We start from the raw sequence: 18,519 nt of genomic DNA on the forward strand, positions 1-18,519 counted from the left end.
GCTAACATCATGCTTTAAAAGATACCAAGTATAGTATCTGCAGTGTTTTATTAGCACAGGTACTTAGGCTTGGTATCAGCACCTAGACCCGTTACTGGTATCAGTGCAAACTGAAATCTCCTTAGGAAAATTTCTTGATTCAAGCTTTAATTTAGCACCAGCCAGCAACTTCATTTCCCCTTTACATGCATAATCTTAATCTGAAGTTGTTTATTATTCAACAAAAAGTAATTGTTGTCAATTAGGTTGCCTGAAACATTCATGCTAAAGGCTGAACCACGGTTTATTTGCAATTGTCCAAAGATGGCCTAATACGCTTCTTTGTTCACAACTTGTATTGATCATTCCCAGGTATGCTGTGCAAGGGCAATTTTAGAGTCAGACCTTCAGGGATGCTCAGCTTCTTGAGAAATATGTGACATATAGAGTTCATTTGAAGTGTTCAATCATCATCCTTAACACTCATTTAATGAGAACAATAAATATTTTCCCACTACCATTTAAGTCTGATCATCATTGATGAGCCATCTTTAATTACTAAACCGTGATATCAGCAATGTTCTGAATGCAGGACTTTTAATGTATTCTACACTGAGTACTATTATGTCTTTTTCTACAGCAAATGATACGAGTCTTTGCCCCCCCACCTGGAAAGCCTGTATATTAAAACAAGGGCCTAAAAATAAATAATACATCCCAATAAACTCCCTTTGGAAATATTAACTTCAGTTTTTTTTTCATTTATTAAGGTAGCATTGACTGCCCCCTGCATCCTGACATGGAATAATCAGTTAGAACTTAGTGCTATGCTTTCTAAAATTTAGAACTACTGTATTTGCAACATTTCTGTTAGATCTAAAAAATTCTGGTTAGAAACTTGGTCTTGTGATAATTATTTAAGAGGTGTTGAGATTAAATGTAGTGGTGCTCCAGCACTCCCAAAAGGGTCTAAAATAGCCTATGATGTTGAGCATTGACCTTAGACTGTAGAAGGGGGTATAGAAAAAATGAGTCGGTGATTTTTTTTCTTTTCTTTTGATTTTTCTTCTTTTCTTTCTTTCTTTCTTTCTTTCTTTTTTTTCCCAAACTTTTTTGCACTTTTTATCACAGGGGGTATCCGTCTGTTTTTAGTTTTCAGACATGTCATAAGCTGAAACAGCTTTTTATAGCTTTTTTCAGAGAATTTGATAGATTTTTTATATTGTTGGAACTCATAAAGTAACATTGCAATTTGAACGTCTAAATGTACATTTATGGATGAGGAATTTGCCTGATAATTAGTGTGAATCGGTGATGGCAAAGGGGAAAGGGCGTTGTAAGCGTCACCCCATGACGTAAGGGCGCAAAAGGCAGACGCAATGCATTGTGGTCACCGGTGCTTGGCAGGAAACAGAGACCACACGACTGTTCACTGAGCTATTTCGAATTTAAGTCGGGACAAGACAATTGAAGGTAAGATGAAACACAGCTGTAATATTGGGTGGTGTTCGCGATCCCCGCTGTTATGGTGGCGAATATATTCCACGAGGAAATCAGATGAAGTAAAGTTTGGAGTAGTTATTTGCCTTGCTAACGTTGATGCTACGTTAGCATTCAGTTGAAATGAAGGCGCCTAAATTGTGAGCGACTAGCCATCAATGTTATCCATATAAGCTGCACCGGGACGACGAGGATTGCTGAGAGATAACGTCATACTTTAAAAGAAATGGAGGGCAGACCATGGTAACGCTCGTAGCCTGTCGTCGTAGAGTAGTCTGTGATGCTTGTAGACACTGGCTCATGCTAAAGCTGTTAGCATTTGGTTTCGTTGCGCGCGCAATTCAACAATGTTGATACGACTCTGTTTATATAGTCTGCGACGTTTACCGATGAGAGGCAATGTGTTTGATCAATCCTGTTGTTCTTTAACTTTTGTATATACCACAGAATTTAGCAGGGAGTGATAATATTGTTGCATATTTTCGATAATAACCCTGGACGGCACACTTTCAGTTTCAGCTGTAGATGCACGCGCCCACGGTACGAGACCAAAAAACGATCTGTTTCCGTTAGCTCTATAATTTTAATGTTCCAATCACCGCACAATGTGATTCATTTTCAAAATTTCTGTCTTGTGAAACCATTTTTGATTTAATTCTTCTAATTACATTTCTCTTACATAGACATGGCTTTTCTGAATGATCTGTACTGCTTGTAAACTAGGTTTCATTAGCATATTTAAGGTTATATTGTCGATAAGATGAAATATCGGAAAGAATTAAAGTTACAAACATTTTGATGCGTGCACACATCATCAACACTCATTTCAATCTAGAGGTGAGCAACACATTACAACAAGAAACATCAACGACGAAGCAATAGTACCAGACTTTCAAAGGGGAGATAACAGAGGTCAGACTTTGTGCAAGGATTTTCATTGACTTTGGACATTGGCGTTAGAATTGCCATGTTTATCTGATGTAGTGCTTCACAACTAATCTAAGCGCAATTGCGATGCTAGGCTGTGCAGTTACATAATCTCACAGAAGACTGCAATTATTTTTGTAATAAGTAATATTTGAAAGGTTTGCACATATGCAAAAAAGCCTTTTAGTTTACAATATTGTCACTACTTTTGCACTTTGTAGAAATACCTTTATTTTCAAAAGAGGAAATAAAAAAACATTTTGCAGAACAGAATTATTTTTGAAAGCAGTACTACAAAAACTCATGATACCATTTATTCATTATGTCATAATCCCATATTGCAGTATTGCCCATTATATTTGTAATCTTAAATTACAAACAAATCTTGTAAGGACTGTGAATAAAAGTACTTAAAACTAGGTGTCTGTTCAACCCAGTCTTCTGCCTCCCACAGTTAATTCAGATAGGTTAGTTGAGCTGAAGTAACTAAAGAGAGAAACAACATTTTGATGACTGAGCTGTCTTCTAAATGCTGAGGTTACAGTGAATTCTGTTGTAATTTTTTTTTTTTACTTTGTTCTTTCAGCCTGAAGCTGTTGATCTGATACCAGCTACCAATCAGCCATGTCGTCCACATCCCAGAAGCATAAAGACTTTGTGGCAGAGCCCATGGGGGAGAAGTCTGTGATGGCTCTTGCAGGAATTGGAGAGGTTCTCGGTAAAAGACTGGAGGAGAAAGGCTTTGATAAGGTGAGATGTTGAAAGCAACACCTCTTTGTTCAGACAGAATTTTCACAATTATGAAGCTACTTGTCTTAACTGTGGTACTCTTTAAAAACTGTGTTTTTTAGTAGTGTCTTGAGACTCATAAGAAAGTGGCCAAATAATGCTGGTAAAAGCAATGGTCTCAGTGACTCAAAAATCCATCAAAATCCTTCCATGAATAAAGTAATATTGAGAGTTCCAGTTTTATAAAAAAATGTGTCTTGTGGAGCTTGCATGAAACACCAACTTTAATATCTGGTGAATTAGACTCTTAAAACCCCTGTATTTTCAGTTAGACAGTTTTCTGCATCCCATAAACCAATTAACTAGAAAACAGTCACCTCCTTTAAACACTGCATGTGACCCATAGTGATGCAAAAGTCACCTCCATTTATTGTGTAAGTGGATGGTACTCTGCACAGATCAAGTTGGGATACAAAATGATGTAAACCATGCTAGTGGCACCACTTTTCTCCCATGTTTGGCCTTCACCCCACATCTAAGAAACAGTGATTTACTGGAATGTATATACATTTTAATGTGTGAGCACAGGTATGATGGAAAAGTCTCCTTTATCAAAAGACAACAAGAGAGCAGCAAAGATTAAAGGCTGACAGCTCAGCTAAAACCAGATTGCAAACTCCATATGTTGAATAAAGATGGTACTAAAAGAAATACACTGCTGCACAGTTACTGGACGCTGTGGACTTTCTGCAGTGAACTTGAAGGGAATGATCACTGCAAGATTCAGTTTAAACATTTTATTTCCTCTGGGAGACCCTCATGTAGAGACTTAAATTCCAGATTTTACAATATTAGTAGAGTTCTTCAAGATTCATATTTAAACATCAGCTTCCTGTCACCTGAATCACTGGTGTCACAAGTTACTTCCCAGAATTCCTGTCTTAATTTGATTGTCTGTTGCATTCTCTCTTCAGGCGTACGTTGTCCTCGGGCAGTTCCTGGTGCTGAAGAAAGACGAGGAGCTCTTCCGGGACTGGCTGAAGGACACATGTGGGGCAAACGCCAAACAACAAGGTGACTGCTACGGATGTCTGAAAGAATGGTGTGACGCCTTCTTATAAATCTTCAAGTCAATTTTTTTTTTATGTCTGAAGTCCAAACTGTTCATTACCTCCACTGATTTTGATTAAATTCTGCTGCACCATACATTTGGACTGACACTGTACACAATAGTAAGGTTTTGAAGTATACTGGCAGCCATGATATTTCTGTATTTCTTAAATTCCTTGCCCCTTCAACCCCTGGTTTTGGCCACGATTAATCTGGATGTCTTTCATGTTAAATTGGTGTGCCACTTTCATTTTGGCATGTCAACAGGTAAATCTCACTAAATTTATGATGGGTCATTTAGGTTTAGATGTGATGTAATATGTGTTACTTAGTGAACCTGTTTGACAAGGAAAAAATGTCTACTGAGGAGCTTCAGATTGAATGTCTAATGCCCAGATTAGAGAAAGCTGCTCGTGTTCATCATATGGCATGTACAAGATGAATTTTAAATGTTTGGTTTATATGGTGGTGTTCATTTGCAAACAATTTTACAGTTCAAATACAGTTACATGGTGAGTTTGTTTCAATGTTAGAATGTTAAAACCTTCAGACACAGTGTTTGTTTCAGTTTAGAGCGTATCTTTTTGTTTCTCTTTAATGGGATGTACCGGTACAATCCACACTAATACACAGGCCAGATTTCAACTTTAATGCTCTGTTTGTCTGTTTTTAAAGCCATTGGAAAGTTAATGTAAGCTGTATTTTTCTAAATAGCTCATCCTACCGTATTTAAGTATCATGTACTGTATGTGCATCAACATGTGATTCTTTGAAGAGCTGTCTTGCAGGAGGTATGACTCTTGTGACACAAAAACAAAACCTCAAAACTAATATGACACTGACTGAGCAAAGAAGGGTTTTTAAAGAAAAATCTTATAGAAACTTTTAATTCATATCTGGTTTGCGCTGAAGAAGCACAGTTTTCTGGTCTGCTCAGAGCTTGTTTGAACCTGAAATGTATGTAAATAAAGATGCCTCTACAACAAACTCAACGCTGTTGCTCTGTTGCTGATTAGCTAGCTGTTAGCTTTAGCTTATGTGTCCCCTAAATAAGCTAGACATTACTGCTAAGTGTTTGAGCAGTTCTTGGAGCATTTTTTCTTGCCTGAAGTGCTGAGAGTAACACATTCAAATTGGTGCACCTTGGTGTGATAATGTGAGAAAACCTCTTTGTTTTGATCCATAAGCGTCAGAATTAAGGTAGCCATAGTAGTCTTTACCCTGCTTGTTCATTAACATGCTGAAGAAGTAACATCCTTTGCTGTTTTCTAGAATGTATTTGAAGCTCCAGTATAGGCTGTGTGTTACTCTTTCTTATTAAAATACAATTGAGGTAGATAAATGTCAATTCATTTAGATAACATCTTAAAGATAATGCAATACCCATTATTATGACTGGTAGTACTGGAAAGTACAAAAAACCTGACGCCAAAATCAGTAGGGAGGAACAAAGTGAGTGGTGATGTTTTACTTACTTGATGTACTTTTGCAATAGAAATCATGTGCAGGAGTTTGATTGTAATTTAAACAAGAAATATGGACACCTAGGATTTTTTATTCTGTCGCAGTGGTATCAAAAAGATATAAAAGATCATTTGATCTTGATTTTAAAAAATTGGCTATGTGACACCCCTAATCCAAAAAGACATGTGGTCGGCCTGCTAGATCTGTATCATTGCCCATTTAATGATCTCGATATGATAAATCCCTTATATGTGGCTTTAAAGGAATATTTCAGAATTTTTGAAGTTGGGTTGTCTGAGGCACTTGGTGATAGTAGTGGCATTAACCTCCAGCGATTTCAGAGAGCATTGCCCACTCAAACAGGACCTGCTTGGGGAAGCTAGGCTATACAGTGTAGCAGATGGGTACATTTTTACAGTGTAATTTTACAAGTCTAAGGTAAAGTGCCAGTTAATGTTGAATTGACTGCACGCTATATAGAAAGTTTTTGGAATATTTTTATTTTCCACCCAGAACGTGTCAGTGTTTGGCACTATTTTGCAATGCGAGCCTCGGCTACCAGCTAAGTGTTCTTCCGCCTCAGTGTATCTGAACAGCTTCCTGGGTGAAAAATAAAACGCTTCAAAATATTTGAAGAAGCTAACAATTGTGCCAGCTTTTTCTTTTGGCACATTCTTGCCTGAAACTCGTAGGATTACATGATGCAACTACATGCTGCTACGCTGCATAGCTTAATTTCTCAAAACCTGTCCTGTTTGATGGGCCAACGCTCACTGCAATCACTGGAGGCTAATGGCACTACTATTGCCAAGTACCTTATACAACCTGACTTCAAAAATACAGAAATATCCCTTTAAACTGAACTGGAAACTACATAAATATTTTTACACACAAACCAGCCTGATATAGACGGGCTGTCTTAGTTGAGTTTATGTTATCTTTATCTTTTTAAACATGAGATGCCTTAAAGCATGCTAGTCTAATTATTTTATCCAGATAAGTATAAACCTGCTGTAGTGCATGACCATGCTGTCTTTATTATTCACATCACCAGCTGTTTAATGATGTAACCTTTGTGTAGCAGCTTTTTGTTAAAAACACTGGCTGATGTGTTTGCATCTTACTGTGAAAACATTTCAGTTTTTATAACGCTGTTATAACAAAAGGAAAATATCATATCAACATGCTTTTTATGTTTAGTTTTTTTTTTCTAAACATGTTAAAATAAAATCACGAATGACAAAAGACACTTGGTAACAGGATGTTTTATTTCAGTGCCTGATATTTCATGATTACTTTTCACCAAAGCTCGTAATTTCCTATCTGCGAGATATTTTAATCACACTAGTTGAGTTTTGTTCTAGAGCAGGGGGCTCCCATGAGGTTAAACATGTCATATGTTGTGGGCATCATGATATGAGGAAACTTAAACGTTAAGATGGAGAAAATGACACATTTAATTACATCAGGAATTCATCAATCGAAAGAGATACAATGTTCATCTGGTTCTTATTTCCTGGAAACCCCTGCTCTGGAGCTTTCTAATTGGTTAACATGATGATGCACACCTGTCTTTAAAAGTACATTATAACTGCTGTTTTTGCCTTCAGGAAATAGAAAATTGTTCCTGTGAGAGACTCTTTAACCAAATAGCCTGAATTTAGCTTGAATGGCTTTGATAATACATTTATGATGGATAACTCTTGGAATGTTGTTTTTAACAATGGGTCTGTGTGCTATAAAATCTTGTTGAACAGTGATCAGATGATCAGGATCAATGCTTCACAGTAGCACCTATGCTCACACACTCACACATTCACACTACAGCAACAGTATAGAAATGAGCAAAATCTTAATAAAACATTGAAATAAATAAACGATCATAATTCAGTCAGAGACAGCTGGTAGATACAAGTAACTGCCAAAACAGGAAGCAATGGATATTAAAGAGTACAAAAAAGTTGATCATGAATGAGAAGTGAAGGACAATCTAAATGCTATTAGCTCCTTTCACAAATGGAAACACTGTCGATCAGGGGATATGTGCTTACTTCATAACCTAACATAGGCTCATCATTTTCTCAGATGTCAGATCGAAACCAATCAGAGCAGCACCTGGAACGGGTAGCACCACCTTAAATCAAAAAAAGTCACCTAGTAGGGGAATTTTACGGAGCTCCTAGAGGGACGTGGGCTGCATATAAAGTTTCTGGTATGCACACAACAGGTTTTATGCAGTCTCAGACTTTTCCAGATTAAGAAGATGGCAAGAATAAAATAATATGCAATGAATAATACGTGTGGCTGATCACACAGGAGGCTCCACATCTTTCCAATATGGCAACCACCACTGACAGGCTTCAAAGTCCCCCTTACTAACCAGTTTCTGAAATCACTGAGACTTTTTCCATGTTTTTGTACAGTCTGTTGTGCTCACACAATACCTCAAAGTGACAGTGAAATATTTTCTCATGAGCATCAGAAACATTTTCATTCATACGATACCTTTTTATAAGCATGGTTACCTTTCACTTGTTCACTGGTTATTTTTTTCTTTTGAAATGTACTCTTATCTCCAGCCCATGTCCCCTCAGAGGCTCCGTAGTTAACACAAAAGTTCAAGGTTTCAAATGCTGCAGACTCCACGTGAATCTGTTAAGACACTTAATGTTCAGACTTTTCTGTCTGGCAGTTACCTGTAATATAGAAATGAGCATGAAATGTAGGTTTTTATCCACATGAAAGCTATTTTTAAATGTTTTTCATACTTTTTGATATGACTCTTTATTTGAGTAAATGTTTAAGTTTTGTTTCAAATCCCCACTCTATTGTAGTACCTCCCCTCTAACACTGAGACGGACGTTAGCGGTTCAAGAATTTGGATCTAGATGTTTTGTTGTAATTGATAATGTACTGTACATCGGCAGCTTTTATGCAAGGTTACTATAGTACATTGATGTCTTATTTCGATTGGAAGTACATGTACACACTGTACATACATGTACATACTGTACAGTTGTACTTTTGATCATAACAATCCCTGATTGGTCTCAAAGCAGAGCGCAGAAGAATTTCTTCTCCCTGAAAGGGTTCTCTGAGGTGGGCACGGGGGTGATCAGGGGGTCGTCACAGGAGTGTGCGTCGCAGTATGCCATCAGGTCAGCCGCTGCCTTTGATACCTGCAGATGAAGAGGATCAGGTTTAGGGAGAGTCATGGACAATATAAAGTTAAATTGGTCTCTTAAGTCCACCACTTTCAGTCGAAGTATCAGAGGTAGGGAAGAGACAGAGCCAGTTACACACTCTGAGACTTGTGATTTTTGAAAGTGATGAGAGGACCTGGAATCTGCTTTCTTTGAATTATTTTCATTCAGGAAAAAGAGTGTAAATATCTGTTTAATTACTTATTTGTTTTCTGTAAGCTTGTGAAGATTTAAGCAAGGTTGGGTTTAACAAGACAGAGCCTATCTTTCATTAGGCAACAATTAAGTTTCTCTAGTTTTTTATTTATATATTTGAGGTCATAGAGGGCAATGGTTGTTGAACGCTGAACCAGGGAACTTGCTGAAAGAAGACGTTTGAAAACCACGAGGCACAGCGAGGTGTTTCTGCAGATGTTGTCATCTCGGAAAGAAAGTTGAAGTAAAACATGAGAGTCTTTTGGGTGAACTTTAAGTTAGTGCTTTTAGACAGACACGGTTCTGTCTCAGTCTCAGAACCTTGGTGCTTTCTGGTGAACCAGCCCGTGTTCACATCAGTTTAAGCGGAACCAGAGTGGGAGGCCGTTACTCCACGCTACTAAGGCGGAAGTAAATACAACATCGGCAAGATGGCGGATCGCACTGATTATCTGCAAGCTCAGCAGTTTGACATTTAACTTTCTTGTACTACTCTCCAGTTTCACCTGGAATTCTGTCAGTGCCCAGATCGCAACCAAACATTTTGTCTCCTGAAACACCCACTGATGATATCACGGTACATGAGGAAGAACCAACTATTTTTTTGTTCCAGCTGGGAACTAACTATTTAGGTTCTGAACCAATTTTTGGGGGGTTTGAACACACCAGCTGGTTCAAAATTAGGTTCAGGAACCAGAACCAGCACAAAGCTCTGCTGGTCTGAAAAGGCCAGAAAGGCCAAACCAGCTGTAAAAAGGACTCCATTTAGTCCATAGTCAGTCTCCTGTAGAGTCTGACTAGTTTGCCCAATTTACATGAATGAGTATATCAGCTCTGAGACTTCTGTGGAAGCACTGGTGAGAGCTTTTCAAACTTTGTCTTTGTTTGTATAGCACCAATTTATAACCAAAGTTATCTCAAGACACTTTACACAGAGGGCAGGTCTAGACTGTACCCCCTGTTTTGGCCTATTTTGATAGACCAGCATTAATCTTGTCTTGAGCCAACAGTCCCAAGATGTAGCTGGGAAGGAAAGTGGGGTTACCACAGTTGAATGGAAATCAACACTAGCTATGGCTGGCTTATAAAGTTTAAGTGGCTGATGAGTGAATACCCTTTTCACTCTTATAATACGTAATACTTAAACTTACCTTCTGGCCAACAAGACATCAAATCCACAATCTACATCATACATCATTGTCCCGACAAGTGATAAATTACTAAATTAATGGTTCCAAATATTTTACTTTTATGACAATACTGGTCAGTTAACTCTGTCTTAATGCCATCACCTCATTACTTCTGCTGATGAGTATACTGTGACAGAGTTAACTGCCCAAAAAAGCAGTTAACAGTGGAATAATGTCTAGCAGCAGTGAAAAGAGGTTAGGAGATGAACTTGAAATTACACTGTATCATTACAAGACTGCTTTGCCCACCAGTTATCTCTACTGCTTATCCTGTTTGGGGTTGCAGTGGGGCTGGAGACTATCTTGGCTGTCATTGGGTCCTCCCTGGACTGGTTGGTTATCAGAGATTGCGGTATTGTAATATAATTTTGGTATCTGGGACTACGGATCACGTATTGTATCGTGAGTTATCCTGTGATTCCCATCCTGAACTACTATTGTTTTATGCCCTAGCTCAGTACACCACATTCTGACCTTAAAACTAGTGCTTGTAGCTGCTCAGGTTGAACCCACTCATGACATCTGGTGATTGCTCAGGTCGTCAAAGACCACTTACATTTTTAACATGATGATACTCTAAATATTTGCTGGTTATCTTGATTCAGTTTTAAAGATAATACAGTCTTAAATTCCTAAGAGAAAACAGTGATTGCTGATATTTTGTTGTAAAGTTCGTTTGATCATAATTTTCACTCCCTCTACCTGCAATGCAACGTGTTATTTTGATATTTCATATAACGAATGATCTGAAATCAGTTTGTCTGTGCCTTTCAAACTGCAGCTTCTTGTGTCTGCTATAATAAATTATTACTGTGTTGGCTGTGGTTTAGAAGAAGAAAGTTGAATTTTTGTGGTGAGCTAATAAACAACCGTAGTGGTGCATTGATTGGCCTACTTTCCAATAAACTATACTGTATTTAGGCAGACATTATTGAAAGTATTCTTGATAAGCTGTTTGCATTGTTGTAGGGATAACTTTGATTTCAATCACCATAAAGATGAAACCCTCATCTAGGCTGTTTTTCTGTAAAGTTAGCCTCCTGTTTCATGCAATTCTCCTCAATACTAAGAACAAGAGGAATTATTTATCAGCAGACTATTGAAACCAACAGCATATCCACAGGGTTGTATCAATCACATCTGTCTGCATGAGCCTGTATGAAGACAATCATTGTACTGCTTTACAGTGTGCTGAGAAAGAACATCTTGATTCCTGTTTCCAGTGTGCTGATGCCAAATGGCTGGATGTATATTATCCTAGTTTTGTCTCAGATTTACATATCAGCTTCACTTTCACCTCAATGTTCACTGATGAAGTTTCATATTAACAGTAGTCTGTTTTTTTCAACCCATCACTTCATTTTACACAGTTGATTTTTGTGATTTAATGTCAAAGCCCAAAAATGGAAGCTAATGATTTTTTTTGTAAAATCTGGATCAATTGAGAATTTCTCATTTGTCTGTGGATACAACATGGCTAGAGGTGTGGTAGCTCATCCTTTTCGGGTATGATAGGTACACTTGGTTCCCCTATAAAGGCTGCTAAAAAAGTGTAGCGTCTTGTCTGATGGCCAAAAAGCCCTGTTTTGGTCTCATCAGACCAAAGAATTTTCTTCTACTTGACCATGGAGTCTCCCAAATGACTTTTGGCAAACTCTAATCCAGATTTTATCTGAGTTTTCATAAACAGTGGCTTTCTCTTTGCCACGCTCCCATAAAACTTTTACTGGTGAAGAACAGCAACAGTTGTTGAATGCAGAGTCTCTCTAATTTCAGCTGCTGAAGCTGGTAAGTCTTTCAGAGTTGTCATAAGTGTCTTGGTGGTCTCTCTCATTAGTCTCCTTCTTGCATGATCACTTAGTTTGTAAGGACGGCCTGATCTAGACAGATTTACACAGGTGACATGTTCCTTCAATTTATTAATGATGATTTTAACTGAACTCTGGGGACCTTCACTGCCTTGAATATATTTTTGTTTGCATCCCTTGACTTGTACTTTTCAAAAACATTTTCTCTGAGTTGCTTGAAGTGTTCTTTTGTTCATGGTGAAATGGTAGCTAGGAATACTGATTAACCAGTGACTTGACCTTCCAGGCACAGGTGTTTTTATGCTATAATCAATTGAGACACATTTACTGCACTCAGGTGAACCCAATTTCATTAATTGTGAGATTACTAGCACCAGCTGGCTGGACCTCTGTTGAACTGGGCCAGTCACTTTAAAGGGGGTGAATATTTATTAAATCTATTATTTTACATTACATACATTTATTTAATTGACCCTGACATTATAACATCTGTGCAAATACCATGTTATCTTTCTTTGAACATCTCTGTTTTGTTCAAGGATTTCCTTTTTTTTATAACAATGTAAAGTTCCATACTATCCATGCCTATAATCTGCAGTGACGAATTTAAATGTAATGTAAAACCTAAGAGTTATATTTTTCAAATTCAATCATTCTGGACATATCTCTGTTTAACTTTTCTTTCAACTTGTGCTTTTACAGGTGTAACAGTGCTTGAAATGTCTGTAAATGCAGCAAAATAGGCTAATATTTATATTGGTCTTCTACTATTTACACAGATGTCTTCTTTGTTTTTTCAGAGGAGAGATTCCTCGGAATATAACTTGGAAACTCTCCAATGGGAGACACTGACTTTAATTAGCTTTGAGAAGGTCACCACCTGTTTCCTTCATCTGTAAATCAGTGTGGATCATTAAAGTTTGTCAGATTGTTCTCTGTAATCCTGCTAACTTTGATATAAAAAGGCTTTTTGTGTACAAACGAAGAGCAACATCAATGTCTAACTCTGTTTTTTATAGTGATGAAGGGTAAAGCTTGAGCAGCAGCATTGATCATAAAAACAACTTTGGTAGTACTATTATGGTTTATAGTGACATTTACTTGACCTGAAGCAAGTGTTCAGCGTGTGACAGTACTCTTTCTGGACTTGTCATTTGAAAGGTGGATTTTTTTAGCCTGTCAGGGAGTCAAAAAAAGACTTTCAATGTGATCTAATCCTCTATATCGATTTTATTAATTGGCTCCATCATGCTGTGTTTAAATGTGAGGCGTTCAGATTGTCTTACCTTTATCCTACAGAAGCTAGCCTCTATCTTCAGTTGCTCCACCAGCTTCCTGGCCTGGCCGACACTCATGGTGCTGTTCACTGGGGTGTCTCCTTTCATCCTAGCACACACAAACAAAGCAACATTTAAGCTCTATGGGTCTGAATTGGATAAAGTATGCTTTTATTTACATGCTTATGATTGTTTTTATTTTTTTAAACAGGTGTTTGCTTATGACAGTGAATTTAAGAGAGAGACTGATCCATAAATCATTTTTACTAGACATATTTGTTAGAAAATGTGAATATGTGACAGGATTGATGGCTAAATAAGCTCCTCAGTACATTATACTAAGTGTTTGATCATATCATAAACATGTGCATGACCTAAGAGTTTAAATGAAGACAATTCATGATCGAAATTGAGGGACATTAATGCCTGCCTCTGATTTTAAGATCAGGGGAGATTTGGCCACCACAAAACCAGCATGAGACCAGCCAGTCTCCACCACAAAACCAGCATGAGACCAGTCAGTCTCCAGTAATGAAACATGAATATTTGTCAATATTATGTTGTAGAATTGGCACAGCAACCACACCATGTCACCTTACATGACATTAAAACCATAAATATGTTTAATGAGAGACAAACGCAACATGTAAACTGGGCCAAACGGTCAGATTTATTCACTATGGCCCACTGATTCTTCCACCATGAGCCAGAATCAGCACAGCTATCAAATGTAGAACGAAATAAGCGCAGCAGCCTCACTGACACTCATGAATTGATGAATAAACATGCACATGAATGAAGAAAACAGTGTAATGGATGGAAAAGGAATCAAGCCGGATGGCTTGTCAACAGGAGGAAAAAAGCCAAGCAGAGCAAATCTGTGATCCATTCTGGACCTTTCCCCATTGTCTTTTTCCCTCTCCCTCCATCCACCCTCTTTCCTCCTTACCCGTATAATATTCCTCTTCAGGTGCAGTCTTCCCCCCTCTTCTCTCTGTTTTTTCCTCTCTTCTTCTGCCTCTGTGTGTCCCCTCTGTGAGCTTATGTTTGGTGGTATCAGTGTAGCCGGACCCCACCCCTCACATACAACAGCCTGGATGGTACCCTGCTCTGTACAGTCCAGTGCACTGCAATTCTGCCACAATGAGCACTAGATCTGTGGTGGATGGATAGGATCACCCCCTCTGTGCTGGATGGTACCTACCAGACAGGGGGAGGGGGAAACCATTAGTGATGGTTTTCTTATGAGGGTGGATTGTACCAAATTATAGCCCAGGAACACAGACTGAATTTGAACATTATAATCTAAGCTGAAGAAAATCATGTTCCCTGTTTTGGTGTGCTGTTTTGGGTTTATGTGCTCAAAATGATCCACAGCATGTGATGTGACCTCCAAAGACCTGAATCATTGAGGGTCTCTGCTCCTTTTGTGATGCCCACCCTCTCCTCTGTTGCTATGGGGACTGCTGCAGTCTGGCTGAGTGGTTTACATCACAGCTTAAATTGTGTCATTTCTGCTCCCATTCAGACTGTGCAAGAGCTACAGATAAGAGGAACATTTGATTAATTACATATTTAAGGAAAAGAAAAAACTGACATTTCCTGGAAGACAAGACACAGTAGTTGTATTTTGTCAGTGACAGAGCTCTTATAGTGCCCTCACGTCAAAGAGCCTGTGGAGAACAGAGACGTGTAGCCAACATTTAGCATTTACCTAACACAACCTACAGCTTTTAAAACATATGGGAAATCTTTGTGTGTTACTCCAAATAAGGTGAATTTACAAATAGTCTAGAGAAATTTTGATAAATCTATTCCCTTGCGTTCTCATTCCGAAGAAACTCGAGGCTAGCTAAATGTTACACACTACAGAAAGCAAAAATATCAAACATGACCCGACGCCATCTTTGCTAAGCTAGTGACTTTACCTCAACTTTAATGGCGCTGCCATTACGTTCCTCATTTCTGTTTTGTTAACGGCGACCTATCTTATTGTTGTACTATCTCTGGTAGCGAGGCGGCAGCTTCGCGTTCTTGCTGATTTGTCCTTCGAGCTTGCCGTCGTTGATACAACGGTAGTTAGCAACGTCTGAACACCGTTAACAGACTGATAACCAAAATAGACGGTAGATAACAGACGTTTTAGTTGAGATCTTTTTTTTTCTCCAAAGAATAACCAGCTAAACTAGCAACTTTGAGAGCCTCACTGTGGATAAGGCATCAGAAAACATGAAAAAGATTTTCATGCCATAATCTTAATATCATATAGGTGTGACTTTGTCTGAACAACCTGGTTTGACCTCTATTCTGTTGTTGTTCTTGCCAATAAGGAAAGATATTTTTCTGTACAACCCCTCAGTATCAACTCAGTTCTCAGAACTTTATGTAAAATTTGAATTAAATGCGTAATCCCAAGCTTTTTTCTTAAGCCCTCCCTTGTCAAACTGTGGCTGTCCAACCACTGATTTTATTTTGGCTTCACATACATTTATGACTTGATTTTGACTATGATGTCATAAATGTATGACTTTAAAAACCTGAAATGTTTGAATTTAAAACGTCAAAATTTACGACTTTTTACACTTGGAAATTTCTAGTTCAAATTTACAATATCTTAACTTAGAGATTCAGAGTCCTGTAAATACATGACTTTATAATCTCAAGGAAATACTTTTCTCCCTCAAAAATTAATAGGTGCGCTTTATTTTGTAGCTCTCGGATGGCCCTCATACTCTGTTCTACATAATGTGCCCAATCCAGATAAAACTATATGTAGATGCAAATCTTATTTTGACAATTTCAGAGCAGACAGGCCAATGGGGGTCCCTGAACACAAGGTTTGGTACCAATGATGTAAGCTGTAGCATCCCTAAGTGGAAACGCTTATATGTATTATATGATACTAGTCAAGTTTTCTCTGAGTTCTGATAAAAAGAGCAGACTTAAATCAACTGAAATGAAAAGGAGCAAATCTGCATTTTTATAGGGAAAAGTAGAACCATGAATTTGTATTTAAACTGTTTTTGAAATAGCAGTTTAACATTTCAGTTTAATATCAGGCAGTTTAAAGAATTTATGCTTCTAAAGATTATGTTGTCCAGTCATAAAGATTCCCTGTCCTGATTCATTGTGCTGTGACCTTTCAGTCAGAAGACGGTGAATCTGTATGAGGCGCCCAAGCATACATATTTAATAAACGAGTCACAATAGTCCATTCAGACTCATAAAAAGGTAAAGAAAAGAGAAGAAAGGTTGAGCTTCAACCTTTAATTCCAGCACAAACACTGCAATAAAAAAAGACGCTTTAATGTTCAGTTGTGGTTTTGTATTTTGTGCTAAGTTTTCATGGCATTTGTGCATTCATTCAAAGCAGTACTTTGTATTTCATGTTTTCTTTTTGTGAAATTTATTTTTGTCATACAATATGAAAAGAAGTCTACAGTCACAGCAAATGACAGATTAAAGTCTTAATGATCTTCAGGAGCTGCAAGTTGATGTCATGAGGTCTAACAGAGTAAACACCATTTTGGATTTATGAGTTACAGTTTAAGGACTCCATCTGCTGGATGACGCTGGCAGGATGACTGCATCACTGAACCACACAGACCACAGGGACAAAGAGCCTGCAGTCATATGTGATCCAGCAGCTTTTCTCAGGTAAATTCAGACGGAGAATTTTATTCAGAGAAATGTTTAATAGTGATAAATATGGAGTCTACACGTTTATATTACCCTTACATTATTTTGATCTTGACTCTTGATCAAAGAAAATGTTTCTCCAACTATATGACATTATTTACTGTGGTAGTTTACACTCATATCAATTTATGAGGTACAACTGCACTACCACTCACAAGAATATCTTATTGGCCAGTCACATGACAGCAACCAATGCATCTGGTCAAGGAAAAATGGCAGAGAAGATGAGAATGAGAATTTCAGTCATAGTATTGGAACAGGGAGGAGAAATAAGATCATCTTTTTCATGAAATGGTAAAATGTCTCCATTTTACCATCTTATATGTTGTTTATATAATATTGTAAATAAAATATGGGTTTATGAGATTTGACAATCATTCTGTATTCATTTACATTTTACACAGCACCCAAACTTTTTTGAAACATAAACATTTCAGATAATGAAACTGAAGCATTTTACCATACCATGAAAAGTATTAGTAAGTATCAGTATTGGTTCATTTTGAATTTGATGCAACAAATCTCAAAAAAGTAAGGACAGGGCTTTCCCTAAGCTCTGTGCTCTTGGTTACTGTTGCAATGTCGGGGAAGCTTTCACACCCGCAGTGCTGAATACCTAGTTTCCACTGTGTAAGTAGGGGGTAATCTAAAGGTAATACTATCAAATTTGAGGTGAAAAGTTTTCAAAAATATCAGAGAAGGAGACAGAAATGTCCACAACGCGCTTGTGAAAGCTACATTCACAATATCATTTGTTGACAGAGTGTGAGAAGATACGTCGAAGATAGCATTAGGCTAAATACCTAATGACCCACATGTACAGGTACATCACAAAAAAAAGCCATAATCATCAACATTTTGAGAAATAAAGTCTTGAAATATTTCATACTATGTGTAATGAGTCTATATAATATACGGGTTTCACTTTCTGAAATGACTGACAAAAAATATTGAACTTTTTCATGGTATTCTAGTTTTTTGAGATGTACCTATAAGCTAGCAGATGGCTAATCAGGCAACGTATATGATGTGATCGAGACTGAGGACATCAGGCAAACTATCTTTGGTGACATTGAAACTACTGACAACTAGGAAAATGACGTTATAGATGGATTTTGAATTAATCATGGATGGATGATATAATGAAACTAAAACCTGGAGGACTGCAGACAGATTAGCTACATTAACATGAAGCAGCTCAGCTCAGTCCTATAATCCATCCATTATAGGACCACCATGGTTGGATTTTATAGTCCTTCTGAACAGCAACTGCGGTTGAGTTCCTCAGTTTATGAAGAATGAAATGGTAAGACACCAGCTTTGTTGAAACTGAGTTTTAATGTAGTGTCTGGTGGGAACTGACTGCTAGTTAATTATTTCTTGTAATAGTTTGTTGGTGTTTTCCTTGGAGGGTGTTATTTGGCTGTTGTATGGTAGT

At 37.7% G+C, this 18,519-nt stretch overlaps 2 protein-coding genes across 2 annotated transcripts; one reads left to right on the forward strand and one right to left on the reverse strand.

Annotated features, from left to right (window-relative positions):
• The first annotated feature begins 1,341 nt into the window (after positions 1 to 1,341).
• On the forward strand, positions 1,342 to 5,232 carry banf1 (BAF nuclear assembly factor 1). The gene is made up of 3 exons (XM_041801431.1): positions 1,342 to 1,452; positions 2,993 to 3,156; positions 4,110 to 5,232. The coding sequence occupies exons 2-3, from the start codon at positions 3,031 to 3,033 to the stop codon at positions 4,254 to 4,256; spliced, it is 273 nt and encodes a 90-aa protein (XP_041657365.1). The 5' UTR covers positions 1,342 to 1,452; positions 2,993 to 3,030; the 3' UTR covers positions 4,257 to 5,232.
• Positions 5,233 to 6,977: 1,745 nt separating this feature from the next.
• gng3 (guanine nucleotide binding protein (G protein), gamma 3) lies at positions 6,978 to 14,499 on the reverse strand. Its single transcript, XM_041801432.1, has 3 exons — positions 14,332 to 14,499; positions 13,392 to 13,491; positions 6,978 to 8,888 (listed from the first exon to the last, which is right to left on the reverse strand). The coding sequence occupies exons 2-3, from the start codon at positions 13,488 to 13,490 to the stop codon at positions 8,760 to 8,762; spliced, it is 228 nt and encodes a 75-aa protein (XP_041657366.1). The 5' UTR covers position 13,491; positions 14,332 to 14,499; the 3' UTR covers positions 6,978 to 8,759.
• Positions 14,500 to 18,519: the final 4,020 nt, after the last annotated feature.

Source organism: Cheilinus undulatus, linkage group 12, assembly GCF_018320785.1.
Source record: "Cheilinus undulatus linkage group 12, ASM1832078v1, whole genome shotgun sequence".
Lineage (NCBI taxonomy): Eukaryota > Metazoa > Chordata > Actinopteri > Labriformes > Labridae > Cheilinus > Cheilinus undulatus.

What these genes read in the sequence shown, in the direction of transcription:
- banf1 (XM_041801431.1), top strand. Translation starts at nt 3,031, where the DNA reads ATGTCGTCCACATCCCAGAAGCATAAAGACTTTGTGGCAGAGCCCATG. An exon ending in AGGAGAAAGGCTTTGATAAG is followed by an intron (nt 3,157 to 4,109) that starts GTGAGATGTTGA and finishes TTCTCTCTTCAG; the next exon opens with GCGTACGTTGTCCTCGGGCA.
- gng3 (XM_041801432.1), bottom strand. Translation starts at nt 13,490, where the DNA reads ATGAAAGGAGACACCCCAGTGAACAGCACCATGAGTGTCGGCCAGGCC. An exon ending in CTAGCTTCTGTAGGATAAAG is followed by an intron (nt 8,889 to 13,391) that starts GTAAGACAATCT and finishes CTTCATCTGCAG; the next exon opens with GTATCAAAGGCAGCGGCTGA.